A 20,604-nucleotide genomic window follows, 5' to 3' on the forward strand; every position below is an offset into this window, starting at 1 on the left:
TATAAGGGTAGTGAGAACAGTCATAGTTGCATTAGATAGGATAAAAAATACAGAGAATATCATGTTTCATGGCATATGCCCAATGATGGATGGTTAAAATTAAATTTTCTTATGGGCAAGGTTATTCCATAGTTGCCCATTGCAGGGATTGTAGCACCTTCCTATGATGCATCTGGTACAGACCATTGTCAGATACAAGATCCTGGATGATTGGTCTTATCTGGTATGGCAATTCCTATGTTCCTGTGCGAACTTTTCCTGTGAGTATCCATGTGCCTAAATAGTTTTACTGTCATATATGTCAGCCTAGACTTCTGGTAATTACTTACTTGCTGTTTGTCTATTCTGTTTGTCTGTGTTGTCTTTTAGATTGTAAACTCTTTGGTGTAGGGTCTGTTTTCTATTCTATATTTGTACAGTGCTTGGCACAGTGGGGTTCCAGTCCTGGTCAGGGTCACTGGCATACCCAAATAGTAATAGTCAATAATAAATAAACGATGATATACCAGGCAACATACCCACCCCCCCATGTGATATGAGAAGATCCATAGGAAACCTGGATTATAATATTTGTAGAGAAGTTCTAAAGTAAGCATGGGTTGTAATGCTAGAGCACCTGTAGTCCACTGCATTCATTTTAGATTTAGGTAACTTTATATATATATTGATATATATAAAGTTACCTAAATCTAAAATATATATATATATATATATCTGTATATGTGTGTATATATACTGTGTATACCCCTCCCGCTCCCCACCCCCCCTCACCTTTTAAATGTAAGTGCATGTCAAAATTACATAATATGCAGTTTCAGGTTCAATTTAATTATTCTTTATTGCAGTGGTATCATTTACTTTGGTAAATTCATATCCCTGTTCAAAGTGCCTTAAAGCAGTTTAGTTTAAATTCAAGTATTGTAAAAGATATATATTATAAACACAAAAAAAACCTGCATAGTGGAATTACTAGAACAGGCTGTTACATTCAGGATGCCAAGTACTCAAGTATTAACAACACCAGATCAATATTTGACTGTCAAGGTTAATGTTAATTAGTTGGTTTAGTACAGTAGATATAGAACAACGGCCTACAGTATAAATGCATTGTTTTTACATTAATACAATTTAGAAGCAGTTAACTAAATACTGGATGAAATTTGCAGTGTCAGTATCTGTTTTGCGTGCCACAGGTAATAGGGCAATTGCTGACACCTGAATAAAATGTTGACATGCTAATGGGAAACAGCAGAAAACAGAGATACTGAATGCTTGCAGCTCCCATGAACTTCAATTAAAGTTTGGAAGGTCAATACCTTAGATATTCTTCATAAGTAAACTGTTATTCTTACCTAAACATATATGTTGTTTAAACCTAGTTTCACAGTATAGTAAGAATATGTTTGTATAAGTTTGTATTTCTATTTTCCTGTGGAAAGAAAGCTATCTAATGTAGCTGAGGTTGGCCCACACTGCTTTGAATTAGCAGTGGAAGATACCATAAAAGATATAGTACATTTTTTTATTTAAATTTGTAGTCCTTATTTGGTTAATTTAATTAAATATACAGTAAATAAGCCCAGGCATAATAATGATGTGCCATATACTGTAAAACAATAGCATAAATTACTTTTTAAAGAGGATTTTATACAAATTACTTTAAACACTTACTGTAACAACTGGAAATGTATGGAAATAACTATTTTCAAAATTGTGGGATGGCTAAATTTTTAACAGCTTCAAGGAGTTATTTTACTTATTGCTCAGATGATAATACAGATATATTAATCAGGAGGGAGAAGCAGTTCTGGGATTTTTCATTTTATATTTATATAATGCCAAAACAGTAGAACCTCAGAGTTACGAACACCTCAGGAATGGGGGATGTTCGTAACTCGGAACAAAACATTATGTCTGTTCTTTCAAAAACTTACAACTAAACATTGACTTAATGCAGCTTTGAAAGTTTACTATGCAGAAAAAAAATCTGCTTTTAATCATATTAATTTAAATGAAATAAGCATAGAAACAGGTTCCTTACCTTGTCTTTCTAGTAACACAATGGAGCTGATCCTACAAGACTTCTGTGTGTGGAACTTCCATTGAAGTCATAAAATGTCATGCATGGAGTGCTTGTGGGACTAGGTCTAGTATTTTGTATTTGACATCAGGTGAAATCCTGGCCCCAGTGAAGTCAGTTGCAAATCTCCTATTGACTACAGAGCAGTCTGGATTTCACCCTTTATATTTCACTAGAACTCAGAGAGGGAAACCTATAGATGTAGTAAGCTCAATGGCCTATATCATACCTTCAGTTTTAAAGTAAAACCCTGAATTGATTTTAATGGAGAATTCTCCTTAAAAATCAATGGCATGATATCTCTCAATATTATTTCCTTGTAAAACCGGTTTTAAGGAATATGTGCATGGATGCACTGGAGAAAACACTATTTTAGATGGGTTACTTTCTCAAATTAAAAAAAATTAGCCATTTCCTTTTCAAGGAAAATTTATTTGTAATTATTTGTAATAGTTTACATACTTTAAGAGTTTTTATACATTTACCTTTTGTCAGTTAAAAAAAATGGTTTTAGATGTGTACCATCCAGTATGATACTTTTGTGTTTTTAGTGATACAAGGATACATGATGACTATTATATTGAAGAATAAGAAAATAAAATGTTCGGTTTTCATTAACTGAAAAGAGAAAACAGATTCTTTGTTACAAAAGTAACGTAAAGGTATAAAGGTATAGTTCAATTCTTCAATATTTGACGAAATTCTACAAAGCAAAGCAAGATTTTGGAAAAAACAAATGAGAAAATTAATGAACAAAGAGTAAAAAACTAATAGGAGTTAGGTTTCTTGAAATATAACACCTATACCCAGCTCTCTTTCATTTAAGACAATCTCACATTATTCGTATATTTATTAAAGCATATACTTAGAAACATTTCATAGTTGTGACAAGATGAGGGGAAGCCATGTGGTCCATCTACATCTGTCCTAATGTTATTTATTTCCAAAGCCCATCATAAATGACCCATGAGTTAGTTTGCTGCAGGTTAAGGTTTGATAGATGGAATACTGCAAGACCTCCTCATTACCAGCCTGACTTCAATGTCAGGTAGGTTATTCTGTTTAGTCTGTAAACATCCATCATCTGTTGCTGCTAGGTGGAGATCAAAGCGCAAAGAAACAGATTTTTTCCTTAAATGAGGATTGTCCTTAAAGAAAGATCCTTCCCATTCTTTAATAACTTCATCCACTTTTTCTGTCCTGAAACAATAAATGAAATATAAATGTGATCCTGAAGGCACAATATTACATGTCTTCAAAGTATGCTTTTAAAATGTGATGAAAAATTTCGTAATGGGATATGGAGATAATTTTAGGAAATGCAAAGATTTCAGAGTTCTTTTTTCATAGCTACATTCTCAAGAAATACAGACTAAAGGGTTAGCCTCATTATATATCTGCTTATTGTAGAAAAATAAAAATGGATCAAAAGCCATGAGTCTAAACACCCCCAGGTTTTAGTGGGAAGGTTATTTGAAATCCAACCCCAGATCTGAGTTTTGCAGTTACCTCTATATCTGTAATGGGCAGAACCAAGTCCCTGGATCTGAATGCATTCAAAATAAAGAGGGTTAGAAATCCAGATGCAGACTTCAGAACTGTTGCCTACTTTTAGTGCAAAGATAGAATTAAGTACATAGTAGCTAAGAGCCTGATTCTAGAGCCTTCATTCACATGAGTAAACTTTACTTAAGCAAGTAGTCCCATTTAAGTCTATCAGACTGTTGGCAAGAGTGAGGATTACTTACATAAATAAGAGTTTCAGGATCAGGTCCTAACGATTTCAATGAGTAATTGTACTTAAATATTAGTGACACAGTTGGCCCAGTTTTCATTAAATATTAATGAAAAAAAGAAGGTACAAAAACAACAACAACGATGCTGTCCTCTATTAGTAAAGCAAGTTAAGGTAAATAATATTTAATAATTGCTTTAATTAACAACAAGGAAACCTGGCAAATTTATCATGTATCTGTAGTTCATAATGAAAGTAGGAAAGGGGCCAATATGAAAAACACAAGAATAGAATCTGAAAAAATAATGTACAAGGCTAGTAAAATACCTGTTTTTTTTTTAGTAAGATAGTATAGTTCACAGTTCTTAGGTCTTAAAATGCTTTTAAGATTGGCTAGGTAAAATATAATTTTATTCTATTCTGTTTCATACTAAAAATGTAGAAAGTCTCTTGAAGATGGTATGTTTTTATATAACCTTTAAATACTCTATTGCAGATTTATGTAAGTATTCCTCAACTGATAACACATAAAGAATAAAATCTTGGTCCCACTCATATAAATATGATTTTTGTCATTGATTTCAGTGGCACCAGGATTTCACCCAAAGGGTATGATTCTGAAAATAATCTATTTGGATTCCACACTGTGGAAGTACATGGAAACCCTTAAAAATCACAATTTTTAGCCTCATGCAAGCAGAAGGTAGACAGCAATGTTGTTGATTTAAGTAATAATTATTTAGCACTCTGCAGCATTTAGTAAAGTATTGCATTGTTTACCTTCTTTTTTTTATCATTAAGGTTACTAACTGACACATTATTGGAAGGGAATCAGATACTAGAATTAGTATTATTATAATATATAGTGTCTCATAAAAACAAATACAATCACAAAACTTAGATAATAAAAAATTGTGCAACGCAGTATAGCTTGAAGAGTAGCTATTGCTACTCTGTGTAGTGTAATAGTTGCTTATAGAAATCAAAGCATTTATTGGGATGCTGCAAGTAACAATTCCAGCACGCAAAGGCAGGGTAAAAACTTGGTACATATCCCTCCCTGCTCAAATCCAATATCAAAACAAGACAATTTAGTATTAAGAGAAAGATACAGCATCACTTATTGGTGGAAGTGCTGTCTACACTGATAATTACTACTTTCCCCCTGCTGGTTAAATAATTTAAAAACAGTAACAAAAGTTTGATTATAGTAACTCCTAGGAATCCAGGGTAGTTTGCCATCCACACAGATTTCCGTGTTGGTCTGTTCTCTCGAGTCTTCATTCGTAGTTGGATCTAGATTATCAGAGAGTGCAGGAAGAAAAGGAGTACTTGTGGCACCTTAGAGACTAACCAATTTATTTGAGCATAAGCTTTCGTGAGCTACAGCTCACTTCATCGGATGCATAAAGTGGAAAATACAGTGAGGAGATTTATATACACACAGACCATGAAAAAATGGGTGTTTATCATACACATTGTAAGGAGAGTGAGTGCAGGGTCCATGTCCTTCATGTTAGGCGCATCTGTTGTGGACAATGCCTGTTGAAGACTACAGTATCTTGAGGTTCTGAAGACACCCTGACAATTCCTCCTCCATGACTTGCCTCCCATAGCTATAGGAACCTGCTTGGATTCTTCCAAATCCTCTTCTGTATCCCTTTGGGATGATTATTGAATATCCTAAGTGTTTGTCTCCCCTTTCTTTCAATTCATCTGTGCATCAGTTCTCGAGGCACTACGAAGCGGTGAGCTCTTGCTTTTTGTAACAGCAAGAATAAGTCATTTATTTTCTTAATTATTGTGTAAAGTTCCCTCCTAAAAGGTATAAATTTGGAATTTTTTCCAGGCTGCTTTTTCCAGTTGTGTAGCCATGCCTTCTCTCCTTCCTGGATGGGCACATAATTCTCCTATTTCCTGGCATGCTTGCTTCCAGCTCATCTTTCCTCCACCTTCTGGAATGCTGTCCTCAGGTCAGATATAAGACTTGGCCATGTCACCCACCAGTGGAGTTTCAGGGGGCCTTGCTGGTTCCTGCTGCCTGAACATCCACAGGGAAGCATGAATTTGCAGAGTTGAAAAATAATTTCATAGGGAGAGTGAAGGACAGTTGCATGCTGGCTGGTGTTATATGCAGAGATGACAAAAGATGTCTTTGTGTCCCAGTCTTGTTGGTCTTCACTAAAACTCTATGCATGGAACCAATGGTCTGGTTTACTCTTTCCACTCTCTCATTACTCAGAAGGTGGACAACACTGGTCCTCACCTTGTTTACCTGGAGTTGTCGGCAAACCTCGTGTAATAACCATGATTCAGATTCTTTCCCCTGATCATTACAGATGCAACTACATGTTTTATCAATGCATCCATAACTCTCTCACTCCTTTTAGCCCTCAGTAGTTGTGCTACCACATACTTTGAGAAGGTGTCATACACTATCAACAAATATTGATTTCCAGCTGGTGTTTCTGTAGTGGGCCTTTTAAGTCAATCTGTATGAACTCGCAGGGCTCAACAGATTGAGGCATTTCCCATAAAGGACTTCTGCCTCTTGTTGCTGGCACTTTCCTTTCTTGATGGGTGAGACAGGAAAAGTACCTTAACATCAGCAGCCATGCCCAGCCAAAAAAAAATCTGTTCTGTACCTGGCTCATTGTCTATTCATACCACTGGTGTCCTGCAGCTTCATTATCATAAAGACACTGCAATACTGTTGTTGTCTGTAAGCTTGCTGGCAAGACAATCATGTTATGCCCCTTCACCAGCAAGTCAGTAGCTGGATAAACGGGTAATTGTTCTTGAATTGAACCTCCCTCCATCTACATATCCTTCATTTAATCTGTTAGTGCACCAAAATTAACTCAGTCTCCTTAGTCTGTTCTTACTGGATGTCCTCACAGGACCAGTGTGAGTCTATTTTTACTGCCTTCACCTGGCAGAGAGTATCCTCAACCATATTTTGCTTTCCAGATTTATGGTGAATGTATATTTGGACAGTTAGTGAATCTGTCTCCACAGGTTTTCCTTCTGGGTTATGCTTCATAAGGAACCGTTGCAGGGCATTATATGTGTACACTGTGAATTCCATAACTAATAAATATGGACAATAAGCCTAGAGAGTTTTCACAAATAGCCAAACACTTCAGTTCTGTAGCCAAAAGCCACCGATCTGACTACCAAGCTTATCAGTTTGTTCAAGTGTTTATAGATCCATAGATACTAAGGTCAGAAGGGACCATTATGATCATCTAGTCTGACCTCCTGTACAATGCAGGCCACAGAATCTCACCCACCCACTCCTGTGAAAAACCTCACCTATGTCTGAGCTATTGAAGTCCTCAAATCATGGTTTAAAGACTTCAAGGAGCAGAGAATCCTCCAGCAAGTGAATATCAATTTGTTCAAGTGAAACCTTTGAGCCCTTATAGGTTACCATGAATGGACAGGATGGGTCTGGGAATTTAAGTACAACATGGCTGAGAAATCCTTCCTTCAGTGACTCAAATGCTTTTTGGTGTCCCTCTGTCCAGAGAAAGTCATTCTTAATTATCTGGTATTCACGTTGTGAAATTTAGTACAAATCTCCTATAGAATCTGGAAAGGTCTACAATCTACTTTACCTTCTTCGGGTTTGTAAGAACCTTCACATCCTTTATAATGGTCAGTTTCTGGGGTTGGGGTTTCAACCCTTCTTGCTGACTGTATGTCCTGATGCGACTCCTCACAAACTGACTTTTGTTTCCTGCATGTTTAAACCATGACTGTTTAAAAAGCTTTAGAATCCTTTCCACTTTTACCAGATATTCCTCCCATGTTTTGTGGAAACAAATGAAGTCATCTGTGTACATGAGGATGTCTTCAATTCTCAAAACTTGGGTTAAATCATTTACTATTCTCTGGAAATATCCCTGATGCATTCATGAGTCTGAAAAGAATTGAAATAATCCATGAGGTTTCACAAAGGCAGTTTTTTCTTGATCTTTAGGTGCCACTTTAATCTGATGGTATCCAAATACCCAATCAAAACTACTAAAATATTTTGCTCCTGACATACTATCTAGGGGTCTGCTATGTGGGTAGCTATCTTGAATTGTTTTTGAATTAAATCTCCTGTAGTCAATGCATATCATAGAATCATAGGACTGGAAGGGACCATCTAGTCCAGTCTCCAGCACTCATATCTTCGAGTCTCTGTTGAACTTTTCCACAATTACAATTGTGGTTGCCCAAGGTGATGTAGATTGCTCAGTCAGGGCATCCTCCCACAAATGGTTTAGCTTTCACTGTTACCTGATATGTCAGGGGGATCTGATGTGGAGGCTGCATCATGGGAATGCTCTCTGGTTTAAGCACAGTTCGATGTTGCACCAAATCATATCTCTTAAGCTCTTCAGTATTCTTGGAGAACATGCTAGCATATTGTAAGAACAGTTCGGATTGTTTCCTTTTATTGCCTTCTACAGGTGCTTCTGTCAAGTCAGCCTCTGACTGTACTACTGACTGGATTGCTCCACAGCTCTTGACCTCTGTGAGAGGCTTTGAGACACTAGCTACATTGGACACTGTCCCCGTGGTCTGATTTTTCACTAGCTTGCCAGTCCTCATTTGGTCCAGCTTGAAACACATTTCTGCCAAACTGCAATTCTAAATGGATGTTTGTAACTTCCAACACTCCTACAGGTTCACTGCAACAGTCTTTTATTCTTAAAGGTATTATTGAATGATGACCTGGCTTCACCACAACTTTATTCTGAACCTCCACAGGAAGCAATTCATCTCTGTCACCCTCTGTAGTCATGGTAGAGTCACCTCTAAGGCCCCAAGAGTTTTCCCTCAGGATCCACACTTCCTCCTACCCACATCCAACGGAGGTATCTGAATATTGTATGGGGGCAAATTTGTTTTATTAACACCCCAAGGGTTCTTGTGGTGCTCTTGGATGAAATCCACTCCCAGTACTACAGCACTAGAAATATTGGTCACCTCAACAAAAGCCCATTTAGTGTGCAAAGACCCTGAGTTCAGTAGGAGCTGGATGTCTCCCATTATGTGCAGTGGTTGATGATCAATACTTATCAGTTTACCTCCTGCATAAACTTTTTTATTCCTTTCAGCACTGCGTGTTCTCCATATATCAGACATAATTCAGGTCATAAGTCCAACAGCATTGTGGTTTTCCAGCTGTTGATGTCTCTAGACACATAGTAACAGGTATCTGGCTGGCTCTTCAAATGGCCCATGCTAATAGTTGCTGAGGGTGACCCTATTGCCTCAACAACTTTTAGCTTCTCTGGTGTGGGTTCCTGTGCTCGGGCAATTCTGACTCCAGTAGCCTTTTCATCCACTTTGCCTGCAAATGTCAGGAAACAGTCTGTCTCAAGTAACCCATGAGACACCTGAGAATAGCTTGCACCCATGCCTCCTCCAGCATTTTAGCCACCTCACTAGCAATTATTTCGTGAAGTGCTGCATCTGGCATAAAGGAGTCACCATGAGTCTGGTCATTAACAGCTGATACTTTAAGGAAACCCAATTTCTGCTTCCACATTTGTAACTCTGTATATAATCTGGCCCATAGCGTTATCTAGTATGTTATCTTCCTTCCCCAGCAGTTTATGAAGTTCCCCTATTAAACTGTTTATAAACTGTCTTTTCACACAGGATTCTCTCATGGCTTGCCACTGGGCATAGGCCCCTCTCTGCATTGCCTGTTCCAGATTTTGCGCAGCACATTCTGCTTCACTCAAGTCATGTTCTGGACAGGGTGGTGTAGGGAAAGCCCTATTGAACAATCTCTTCAATGCCCACAAATAACTATGCAGGAGTTCCACCTTCCTGACACCTCCTGGCTTGTCATTCCTTCCAGTATTTCAAAAGATCCCCTGCCCTCCACCCCCCAGCAGTGTATAAATGTTTGTGTAACTTTTTGTAAGATCCATGATTTGCACTAGGAAGGTGCTAGCAAAAGGCTTTGGCATCACCATCCAAAAACACTGCGAAGTACTGTACTGCTTTCTCATCAGTCCATTCATTTACAGAGAGCAATAGCTCAAAGTCTGTTAAGTACTCACAGATTCCAGTCTCACCTGCATGACCAATACATTTATTCTCGGGCCAAAGTGCTTTTGCCATCTTGAAGCTACTGCCACCAGTTGTAATACTCGCTTACAGAAATCAAAGGATTTACTGTAACTCCAGTACACACAGGCAGAACTAAAAACTTCTCCTCTCCTTTCCCGTCCCTTGTTCTGATCCGAGAGCGTACTATCAAAACAAGGCAACACCTTAGCACTAAAATAATGATACAGCACCACTTATTGATGGAGGTGTTGTCTACACTGATCTTATAGTTGCCTCCTTGCTAACTGGAAATGGTGTACAAGAAGGATGCTACCAGGGATACAGAGTGCAGCCCAGAGAGGTTTACATTTACATATATAGAACACATATATATATAATTATTATTTTGCTAAATTTATGTTTGTCTTACTGTATAGTGCCATGAGCTTCAGCACTTTCCTTCACAACGCTTCCATTTAAGATTGCTTGCTTTGTCAATTTTTCCACCTTTTCATCTTCATGCTTCTTTACGGCACCAGCTATAAAGGAAAATGCAAATATACCAGATATTTCTTCTGAGCCCTCTTCAGGAGCCTTCACTCCTTGTACAATCATCAGGAAAAGATCTCTTTATAATGTTCAAGAGACTAGTAGGAGGTAATCCTGGCTAGTATGCCAGCTTGTGTACCATCTCCTTTAGGGACTGTAGTCTGTCACTTGGGGGCGTATCTGGTAACTGAACTATCTATATGTTGTGGTCAGCAGTATGTGCTAGCTTTGGGCGCACACTACCCCCTTTCAGAAGAAAATCTGTGTTTCTCTGCATGCCCTCCTAACTCACCCACCTGAATTCAGCCCTGGCAAACAAATTCCAGTGGAGGATGATACACCAGGCCGTGTCTTTAGCCATCTTCTCCATTCTGGCCTGAGAAGAATTTAGCTCTAAATTGTTTATTTTGGCATTATCTGTGACTAAATTAGGCATTTAATTGTTTTTTAAAGATACTGTAGACTGGAATATGTGACAATAGATCTGAGATAAGAGAAATCAGAAATAGTTCTTTCCTAGCTATGCATTAATCAAATACAGAATCAGCTATGTTTTTCAATAATTTACTGTAAGATATCTGATGCACAGCATTCATCAATATACTTTAATTCAGTAAAGTTTTTACTCCTGGAGTTTGGGGTACAAGTTTTACTCTCCTTTGGGTTTATCTATGGGAAGAAAGCATGTGGTCCATCACAACACTAGTACCTTTTTGTCGCTCCTGTTTAGGAAATTCATCTGGGGAACATTAAGAACTGAGAAACTATTGCGGTTTTATTTTAGGAATGTTCCCTTGTCTTAAAAAACTCACTTGAAGGTGGGATAAAAGCTGTCTTGCTGGTGGTAGGTTTTCTGTCATCTTTTCTATCAGGTGTAGAACAATGAAACCTGAAAAAATGAAAATATTACAAAAATGTAATAATGTTGCTGTTTTAATCCAAAACTTGAATGGTGAGCAATTGAGGGGAAAATATGTAGAAATAATGACAATGAGATTTGTATATAGATTTATTGTAGTCACATCTTATTTTGATTGTAGGACTAAAGAATGTTGAAAATTTGTATTTGTATTCCATCATTCTTTCCTGAAAGGTTTTTAGTAATTTTGAAGTATGCGAGAAATGCCTTTTCTTAATATTTTTTTTATTTATTCATAATGAGCTATGTATATTTTTACATAGTTATACAATAGCAATATATTGAAAAAATGCAAAATAAGTTCCCTCACTTGGGGCTCTAATGTGCAAACGTTTTTGCCCGTGAGGTTCTTGGAGTGAAACCCTCTAGCTTCTTCTGCATGGGGCAGAGGAGGCAAAATTCCCGCCCACCCAAAAGTATTCCTAAGAAACACTTTTACTTGCAAAAATAGTGGAGTTTCATGTCGCCTGTGGAGGTTATCCCTATTTAAGGGAGAATGGGACCCTTATTCTTTAACATGGGAACACTACCAGTATTTCAGTATTTAACATCATTTATGTTAACAGATACTCAGATGTGCCAAACCCAAATCCTGCCTCTGATTTGCACTATACCTGAGATTTTCCAGATGAAATTTATCTAATTTATCTTCAGGGAATTCACATATTCAAAGCATGGGAAGGCTTAAAGATGACAATGCTAATGTATGAGCAGTACAGTGTATGTGGGAAAATGAAGAACTGTTTAAACTAGTAGCTTTGGAATTATAATTATTTAAGTTTTCTCTCTTTCTTTAAAACATTAAAGCTAAATCTGTGTTGAATTATTACAGCAGCATTTTGTTTTTACAGGTTTTGATCAATATATTTTACTCCAGTTTGATGCTGGTGTAACTCAATTGAAATCAAAATGGTGTAACACTGTTGAATCAGGTCCACTATGTATAATTAGATTAAAACTGTACTGAAGCAAACATCTGATAATACAGGTGGGCACACACATCCAGTACTATCTTTTTTTCTTTTCAATGAGGGTTGGTGAGTCCTAAATATTTCCTACTGTGGGGGCCAAACTGCTTTTAAATATTGGTTAAATAATAAACTTTACTTTAAAAAAACAAAACCGATAATTTTTCTAAAGAAAACCATGGAAAATCAGAAAAAATAAGCACTGCAGACTTTGTAAGATAAGATATTTTAATGGCATGAAAGTTGTTCATGCAATCATTTAACATATTAATTTTAGATTTTAAATATGCCTGAATAGAACTTGCACAGGTCAAAATGAAAATTCCTTTCATGAAGGATTTGCTACTATATTTGATGGCGGAGTTCATGTGATTGCAACTCTGAAAAGTACTGCAAACAGAAGTTCTCAAAAATAATATAAAAGCAAATACACTTTCTCCATTCTGTAAAATACCTGTTTTCCTCTTTCTCCAGCAAACTGCGATACGTTGCTATCTCCTGCTCCAGCCTCATCTTAGTGTTCAGTAGTATTTCATGCTCCTGAAGCTGTTCCTCAATACCTCTCCTCACTTGCTGTAGCTCCTTCTCTAAACCTTCAATCTCAGCTTTTAAATTCTGCAGTTGCATCTGGTACTGCTGCTCAGTGGCATGCAGACAACTTTCCAATCCTCTTTCCTGGCAAATAAATCCAATATTAAAGGTCCAAAAAGTAGTTCTAAAAGTTCAGTTCCACATAGTGTTTACTAACAATTCAGACAACATATTTTAAAATTTATTTTTCAATTTATTTGCTAAATAATCTTTAGGAACTGTAATAATAATCCAGCTTTTATAACACCTTTGATAAGAAACTTAAACTGGTGGCTTTTTGCATCTAATTTTCCAGTAAGATCTGTAAACATATAAACTCAATTAGAAGCTCACACACAAAAATTGTAGCCTTCTAGTATATGATGAAATCAATCAGTTTTGATGAGTAATTTCACCCAGCTGTCCAGAATGATGTGTTTTCTAATAGTCACAGGTATTCACAGTGTTGCAAAGTCATCGTCATCAAGTTACAACTCCTGTCTGCAATAGGGAAATTGACAAATATCTGACATCTGTTGTCAGTAGTGGATCTCCCTGAAATCGTGTTACAAACAGTGTAATTCCTAGGCTTTGTCATCACTAGTGAATTTTAAGAAAAATTCCCATCAGTGCTACCACCACTTTATCTACACCACTGGGAATGCTGGTGTACACAAGTCTCTTTTGGTGTGACACTGGAAGTTGCCAGAAACTAATCTACACTAGATCTCCCACCAGAGCAGATGAACTGGTGATAGCAGTGGGAGAAGGATTGTTTTCTAAAGTTCCCTAATGTAGTCAGTCAAAGCAGTTGGATAGATGGACAGAATTGTTTTCAACACTATTATAGACTTAAGCTGTGATTCAGCAAAACATTTAAGTACATTCTTAACTTAAAGTATATTATTAATTGTTTTGTTGACTCAGAGCCATAGTTCCAAAGAATTAAAATAAACATGATTTGAATAGATCAGTCAGGCAGGATATTTATTAGGAAATTGATATGGGGATATTGTGGAAGAATTCTTGAAATCCGTGGATATTGATTGTCAGGAGTAAAAAAGTAAACATAGTAGCAGTATATGCAAAATTATAAATTCTGAATCAAAAGATGTCATATTCTTAAGCATTGATAACCGACTGGGGGAGTTTCTGGCAATTAATGACCAAGAGAAAGAGATAAAGGCCCCAGGCAAAGCCACTATGCATTTCTGTTCTTGCTGTGTTTCCATCATCTGTTGGATGTCATTGATGTGCATATTGAACTATGGAATACTGCATGTCAGAAGAAGAAATGGGTTATTTTTTTCAGGAAGTTGATAATATCAATTTTTGACCATGCTTACCACAGCCTGGAGAGATTCAATTTCAATTTGCATATGATGCCACTGTCGCCTGGCTTCACTGAGCTCTGCTCTGGCTGCCTTTAAAGCTTCTTCATCTTTGTCCATTCTTTCACTTGTAGCTTCTTCTAGCTACAGAAAATGATAAACAAGATAACAGTATTACAAATAAAAAATATTTTAAAGAATGAACATAAAATAAATGTATTTTTGAAAAAAAATCTTATCTACTTCTCTTAAAACAGGTTTTTTAGGTTAATTTTTTTGTGTGGCAACTGAATATATTTGTTCAAGGTTGTAATGAAAAGCTAAACTGTCATTATCAGAATATTGTAAACTCTGAGGAACCTCTTGTATTGCAACCTCTACTGGGAAATACTTTGCTGCATCTTTAGTAACTGTTGCACCTCTACGAAAGAGGCTTAAGAAGACAGGTTACTTTTGTCTCTGCTATCTTAACATAAATACTCACAGAAACAGACACAACTTGGACATATTCTGTACAAAATCTCAGTTGATTAACAATATCGCGGCCAAATACATTGGCATGGGTTGAACAATCATATAGTAGAGAAAGAATGAAGAACTCATTGAAATATTTTATTAATAATTTTGAGACTTGTATTATCTTAGGTGCAGAAAAGTATAGGATAGGGATGGTCAGGCTAACCTATTAGAGAACCTAAACCAGATGTTTAGAACGCTCTTCCCCTGCACTTTATAACACTCTTCGTTGTAATGCTGATCCAGTATTGGCTTACCAACTATATTATGACCAAATCCAGCCCTGTATTAAATAGGCCTAGCTTCACTGAAGTCAGTGAAGTTGGCAATGCTTATTTCAGATCTTATTCCACTATTAGATATGTTACATAAATTAGATTGTGAAGCAGCTTGACAGTAGCTGTGGTTATGTGGTATATTACATGACTTTAAAATGGTCATGTCAGGTCAGTTTCTAGTAGGAATGATGCTCAGTACTTACCTAGTGTTTATTATGATAATGATACTTAGGGTTCCTTTCACATTTCTGTGTTTTGCCTGCAAGCATTGGTGACATCACAAGCACCTGAAGCAGAACATTTTCCTTTGCGCACTTTCCTACTTTACCATAGGTTCTTGTTATGACATCAGCTGTTACTGAGGGAAAAATTCTTGAATTCGGGTCTTGGCAGGAGAGTAAAAGAAGAACTAATATTTTGTCTTTAAAATGTTAATGTGTTTTTAATGTTATCAATCCACCATTATGATAAGAAAAGCCATGTAATTCACACTTCACGCTGAACTCTGTTCTCTACCTGCCGTTTTGTGTCTCAGTACTGCAACACATGTGAGGCCAGATTTCTCAGTACGCTTTGGCTGCTTTGCGCTGCCCTGGTGCAAAGAAAATGTAAAGTTGGCTTAATAAGACAGTTAAACTGTGTTTATGGCTGCTTTGCGTCTTCAGAGTGGCGCAAAGCAGTCAGAGTGTATTGGGGAATCTGGCCTATGATGAGTAAATCTCTCAGTATTCAGAATTTCTGCAATATTAAAGGAATCTGGTGGCAATTTAAAGACTAACAGATTTATTTGGGCATAAGCTTTTGTGGGTAAAACACCAGTTCTTCAGACGCATGGAGTGAAAATTACAGATGCAGGCATTATATAATGACACATGAAGGGAAGGGAGTTACCTCACAAGTGGAGAACCAGTGTTGACAGGGCCAATTCGATCAGGGTGGATGTAGTCCACTCCCAATAATAGATGAGGAGGTGTCAATTCCAGGAGAGGCAAAGCTGCTTTTGTAATGAGCCAGCCACTCCCAGTCCCTATTCAAGCCCAAATTAATGATGTTAAATTTGCAAATGAATTTTAGTTCTGTTGTTTCTCTTTGAAGTCTGTTTCTGAAGTTTTTTTGTTCAAGTATAGCTACTTTTAAATCTGTTATAGAAAGTCCAGGAAGACTGAAGTGTTCTCCTACTGGCTTTTGTATGTTACCATTCCTGATGTCCGATTTGTGTCCATTTATTCTTTTACATAGGGATTGTTCGGTTCGGCCGATGTACATGGCAGAGGGGCATTGCTGGCACATGATGACATATATAACATTAGTAGACATGCAAGTGAATGAGCCTCTGATGGTGTGGCTGATGTGGTTGGGTCCTCTGATGGTGTCACTAGAGTAGATATGGGGACAGAGTAGGCAATGAGGTTTGCTACAGGGATTGGTTCCTGGGTTAGTGTTTCTGTGGTGTGGTGTATAGTTGCTGGTGAGTATTTGCTTCAGGTTGGGGGGCTGTCTGTAAGCGAGGACTGGCCTGCCAAGGTCTGTGAGAGTGAGGGATCATTTTCCAGGATAGGTTGTAGATCATTGATAATGTGCTGCAGAGGTTTTAACTGGGGGCTATACGTGACGGCCGGTGGTGGTCTGTTATTTTCCTTGTTGGGCCTGTCCTGTAGTAGGTGATTTCTGGGTACCTGTCTTGCTCTGTCAATCTGTTTCCTTACTTCCCCAGGTGGGTATTGTAGTTTTAAGAATGCTTGATAAAGATCTTGTAGGTTTTTGTCTCTGTCTGAGGGATTGGAGGAAATTCGGTTGTATCTTAGGGCTTGGCTGTAGACAATGGATTGTGTGATGTGTCCTGGATGGGAGCTGGAGGCATATAGGTAAGTATATCTGTCAGTAGGTTTCCGGTATAGGGTGGTGTTTATGTGACCATCACTTATTTGCACTGTAGTGTCACGAAGTGGATCTCTTGTGTGTACTAGTCCAAGCTGAGGTTGATGGTGGGGTGGAGTGGAAATTGTTGAAATCCAGGTGGAATTCTTCAAGGGCCTCCTTCCTGTGGGTCCATATGATGAAGATGTCATCAGTGTAGCGCAAGTAAGGAGGGGAGCTAGGGGACGAGAGCTGAGGAAGCATTGTTCTACGTCAGCCATAAAAATGTTGGCATACTGTGGGGCCATGTGGGTACCCATAGCAGTGCAACTGACTTGAAGGTATAAGTCATCCCCAAATCTGAAATGGTTTTGGGTGAGGACAAAGTCACAAAGCTCAGCCACCAGGTGTGCCGTGGCCTCATCAGGGATACTGTTCTTGACAGCTTGTAGTCCTTTCTCATGTGGAATATTGGTGTGAAGAGCTTCTACATCCATGGTGGCCAGGATAGCGTTTTCAGGAAGATCTACCAATGCATTGTAGTTTCCTCAGTAAATCGGTGGTGTCTGAAAGATAGCTAGGAGTGCTGGTAGCGTAGGGTCTGAGGAGAGAGTCCAAATAGCCAGATAATCCTGTAAGATTGCTGATGCCTGAGATGATGGGGTGTCCAGGGTTTCGAGGTTTATGGATCTTGGGTAGCAGATAGAATACCCCTGGTCGGGGCTCTGGGGGTGTGACTGTGTAGATTTGTTCCTGTGCTGTAGCAGGGAGTTTCTTGAGCAGATAGTGTAGTTTCTTTTCATACTCCTCAGTGGGATCAGAGGATAGTGGCCTGTAGAATGTGGTGTTGGAGAGTTGCCTGGCAGCCTCCTGTTCATAATCCCACCTGTTCATTATGACTACAGCACCTCCTTTGTCAGCTCCTTTGATCATAATGTCAGAGTTGTTTCTGAGGCTGTGGATGGCGTTGCGTTCTGTATGGCTGAGGTTATGGGACAAGTGATGCTGTTTGTTCACAATTTCAACCTGTGCATGTCTGCGGAAGCACTCTCTATAGAAGTCCAGTCTGTCATTTCAACCGTCAGGAGGAGTGCACGCAGAATTCTTCTTTTTGTAGTGTTGGTAGGAGGGTTCCTGTGGGTCAGTGCACTGTTCTGTGGTGTGTTGAAAATATTCCTTGAGTTGGAGACGACGAAAGTAGGCTTCCAGATCACCACAGAACTGTATCATGTTCATGGGCGTGGTGGGGCAGAAAGAGAGTCCCCGAGATAGGACAGACTCTTCCGCTGGGCTAAGTGTGTGGTTGGATAGGTTAACAATATTGTTAGGTGAGTTGAGGGTACCACTGTTGTAGCCCCCTTGGCATGTAGGAGTTTAGATAGTTTACTGTCCTTTTACGTCTGTAGAGAAGTAAAGTGTGCGTTGTAAATGGCTTGTCTCTTTTTTGTAAAGTCCAGCCACGTGGAAGTTTGTGTGGAAGGTTGGTTTTGTATGAGAGTCTCCAGTTTTGAGAGCTCATTCTTGATCTTCTCCTGTCTGTGGTACAGGATGCTGATCAGGTGGTTCCTCAGTTTCTTTGAGAATGTGTGGCACAGTCTCTCACCATAGTCAGTGTAGTATGTCGATTGCAATAGATTTTCTACCTTCAGTCCATTTGGTATGATGTCCATCTGTTTGCACTTGGAGAGGAAGATGATGTCTGTCTGTATCTGTGCAAGATTTTTGTTGAGGTTGATGGATTTCCACTCCATACAGCTAAATTTAGTGCCTTGCATAGTGTCAAGTATCAGGGGGTAGCCGTGTTAGTCTGTATCCACAAAAACAACAAGCAGTCTGGTGGCACCTTAAAGACTAACAGATTTATTTGGGCATAAGCTTTCGTGGGTAAAACACCATTTCTTCAGATGCATGGAGTGAAAATTATAGATGCAGGCATTATATAATAAATTTTAATTCTGCTGTTTCTCTTTGAAGTCTGTTCCATCATGTGCCAGCAATGCCCCTCTGCCATGTACTTTGGCCAAACCGGACAGTCCCTACGTAAAAGAATAAATGGACACAAATCAGACATCAGGAATGGTAACATACAAAAGCTAGTAGGAGAACACTTCAGTCTTCCTGGACATTCTATAACAGATTTAAAAGTAGCTATACTTGAACAAAAAAACTTCAGAAACAGATTTCAAAGAGAAACAGCAGAACTAAAATTCATTTGCAAATTTAACATCATTAATTTGGGCTTGAATAGGGACTGGGAGTGGCTGGCTCATTACAAAAGCAGCTTTGCCTCTCCTGGAATTGACACCTCCTCATCTATTATTGGGAGTGGACTACATCCACCCTGATCGAATTGGCCCTGTCAACACTGGTTCTCCACTTGTGAGGTAACTCCCTTCCCTTCATGTGTCATTATATAATGCCTGCATCTGTAATTTTCACTCCATGCGTCTGAAGAACTGGTGTTTTACCCACAAAAGCTTATGCCCAAATAAATCTGTTAGTCTTTAAGGTGTCACCAGACTCCTTGTTGTTTTTGTGGATACAGACTAACACGGCTACTCCCTGATACTTTGCAATATTAAAATACAAAAGGGTGATGTAAGACCCAAATTTCAGTGTGGAATTTTTGGTATTTGATGGTTGTAGTCAGATTTGTCACATTATTGTAACATTGTTGTTCTCAAGAGATGTGTTGTGTGTGAATTTATAATAGGGTATTTATAACCTTTAAAAATATGACACAGAGAACAAGTAATATAAACATTGCAGACAAATATGGCATAGTTTTATGAAAACAATAGAAAATCTGTCCTGAGAAGGTAAAGTTTTCCATAACATATGTGCTCAAAATTGTAAATCCTCTTTATAAATGGCTTCTTTACGTCATCTCTACATGATATTCAGGATGTTTTCCTCCTGAGGGATAATTCTAAATGAGGCTAGAGGGTACCATGTTATTGTATATGTCATCATGTTTTTTTAGTCACAACAATATAACTGTCTTGTATGTACAGACAAACATCCAGATTCATTACAGAGCATTCCTTTCGAGTGAGTTTCATAACCTAAGCATAACATATTTTCTTAGCTTCTAGGTCTAGTCATACTGCAGTAAATTCTAAATCAAGTAATATGCTGCATTGAAAAGGAAATACAGTACCTCAAAGAGGTTGAGGCTGAATTTGGTAGACATAGATTGTCTCCTTATTCTCTTTACCTGGGTTCTTGTTGAGAGGACGGTCTCTATCTGATTTCTGGTGATGAGCATTTCATAGTTTGCCCTGATCTCATTGAGGAGCTGGGACAGTTCCATTCTGCTCCCATCCTCCACCTTGACTAACGGGAACCTTATTGATAGGATGAGCCAGCTGCTGCAGAGCCTACACTGCCTGCAGTGAAAGCAGAGAGGGGGAGAGAAAATACAGCAGAATTTTAAAGATGCAGAGCTCTTTTTTGTAGGAGCATTGAAAAATCATCTGCTTTTAATCGGTTTTGAAGATCATGTTTAAAAATACAAATACCTCTCAATTCTGCAGTGATTAAAAAGGTAAGACCCAGATAATGTGATGAAATGAACAAAAGTAGTGTCTTCATGTGTTTATTACATTGTAAATCCAGACATTTACCCAAGAAACTAGAGTCTGAAAGATATATTGATAATAAGGGCAAAATTATAGTTGTCCAGTGTGAATTTGAAAGACCAGAGAGGGGGCACAGTACACTTTCCTGGCAGTACACTCT

At 38.2% G+C, this 20,604-nt stretch overlaps 1 protein-coding gene across 4 annotated transcripts; it reads right to left on the minus strand.

Annotated features, from left to right (window-relative positions):
- Nucleotides 1-815: 815 nt before the first annotated feature.
- Nucleotides 816-20,244, minus strand: KRT222 (keratin 222). Of its 4 annotated transcripts, XM_043536987.1 has the most exons (7): nucleotides 20,081-20,206; nucleotides 15,210-15,391; nucleotides 14,228-14,356; nucleotides 12,766-12,986; nucleotides 11,237-11,313; nucleotides 10,306-10,414; nucleotides 2,550-3,280 (listed from the first exon to the last, which is right to left on the minus strand). In XM_043536987.1, the coding sequence occupies exons 3-7, from the start codon at nucleotides 14,330-14,332 to the stop codon at nucleotides 3,067-3,069; spliced, it is 726 nt and encodes a 241-aa protein (XP_043392922.1). In that variant the 5' UTR covers nucleotides 14,333-14,356; nucleotides 15,210-15,391; nucleotides 20,081-20,206; the 3' UTR covers nucleotides 2,550-3,066. The 4 variants fall into 4 exon arrangements, with proteins under 4 accessions (XP_007062042.1, XP_037742923.1, XP_043392922.1 ...); XM_007061980.4 differs by lacking the exon at nucleotides 15,210-15,391 and having other exon boundaries at nucleotides 816-3,280; nucleotides 20,081-20,244; XM_037886995.2 differs by lacking the exon at nucleotides 15,210-15,391 and having other exon boundaries at nucleotides 817-3,280; nucleotides 20,024-20,244.
- Between the last annotated feature and the right edge of the window lie 360 nt (nucleotides 20,245-20,604).

The sequence above is a fragment of the Chelonia mydas genome, chromosome 27 (assembly GCF_015237465.2).
Source record: "Chelonia mydas isolate rCheMyd1 chromosome 27, rCheMyd1.pri.v2, whole genome shotgun sequence".
NCBI lineage: Eukaryota > Metazoa > Chordata > Testudines > Cheloniidae > Chelonia > Chelonia mydas.

Excerpts from the sequence above, each read along its gene's own strand:
- KRT222 (XM_037886995.2), bottom strand. The coding sequence starts at position 20,176 with ATGGAACTGTCCCAGCTCCTCAATGAGATCAGGGCAAACTATGAAATG. Across the intron at positions 14,357-20,023 it reads TCAGCCTCAACCTCTTTGAG|CTAGAAGAAGCTACAAGTGA; the intron begins GTACTGTATTTC and ends CATTTTCTGTAG. Across the intron at positions 12,987-14,227 it reads TTGAATCTCTCCAGGCTGTG|GAAAGAGGATTGGAAAGTTG; the intron begins GTAAGCATGGTC and ends TTTATTTGCCAG.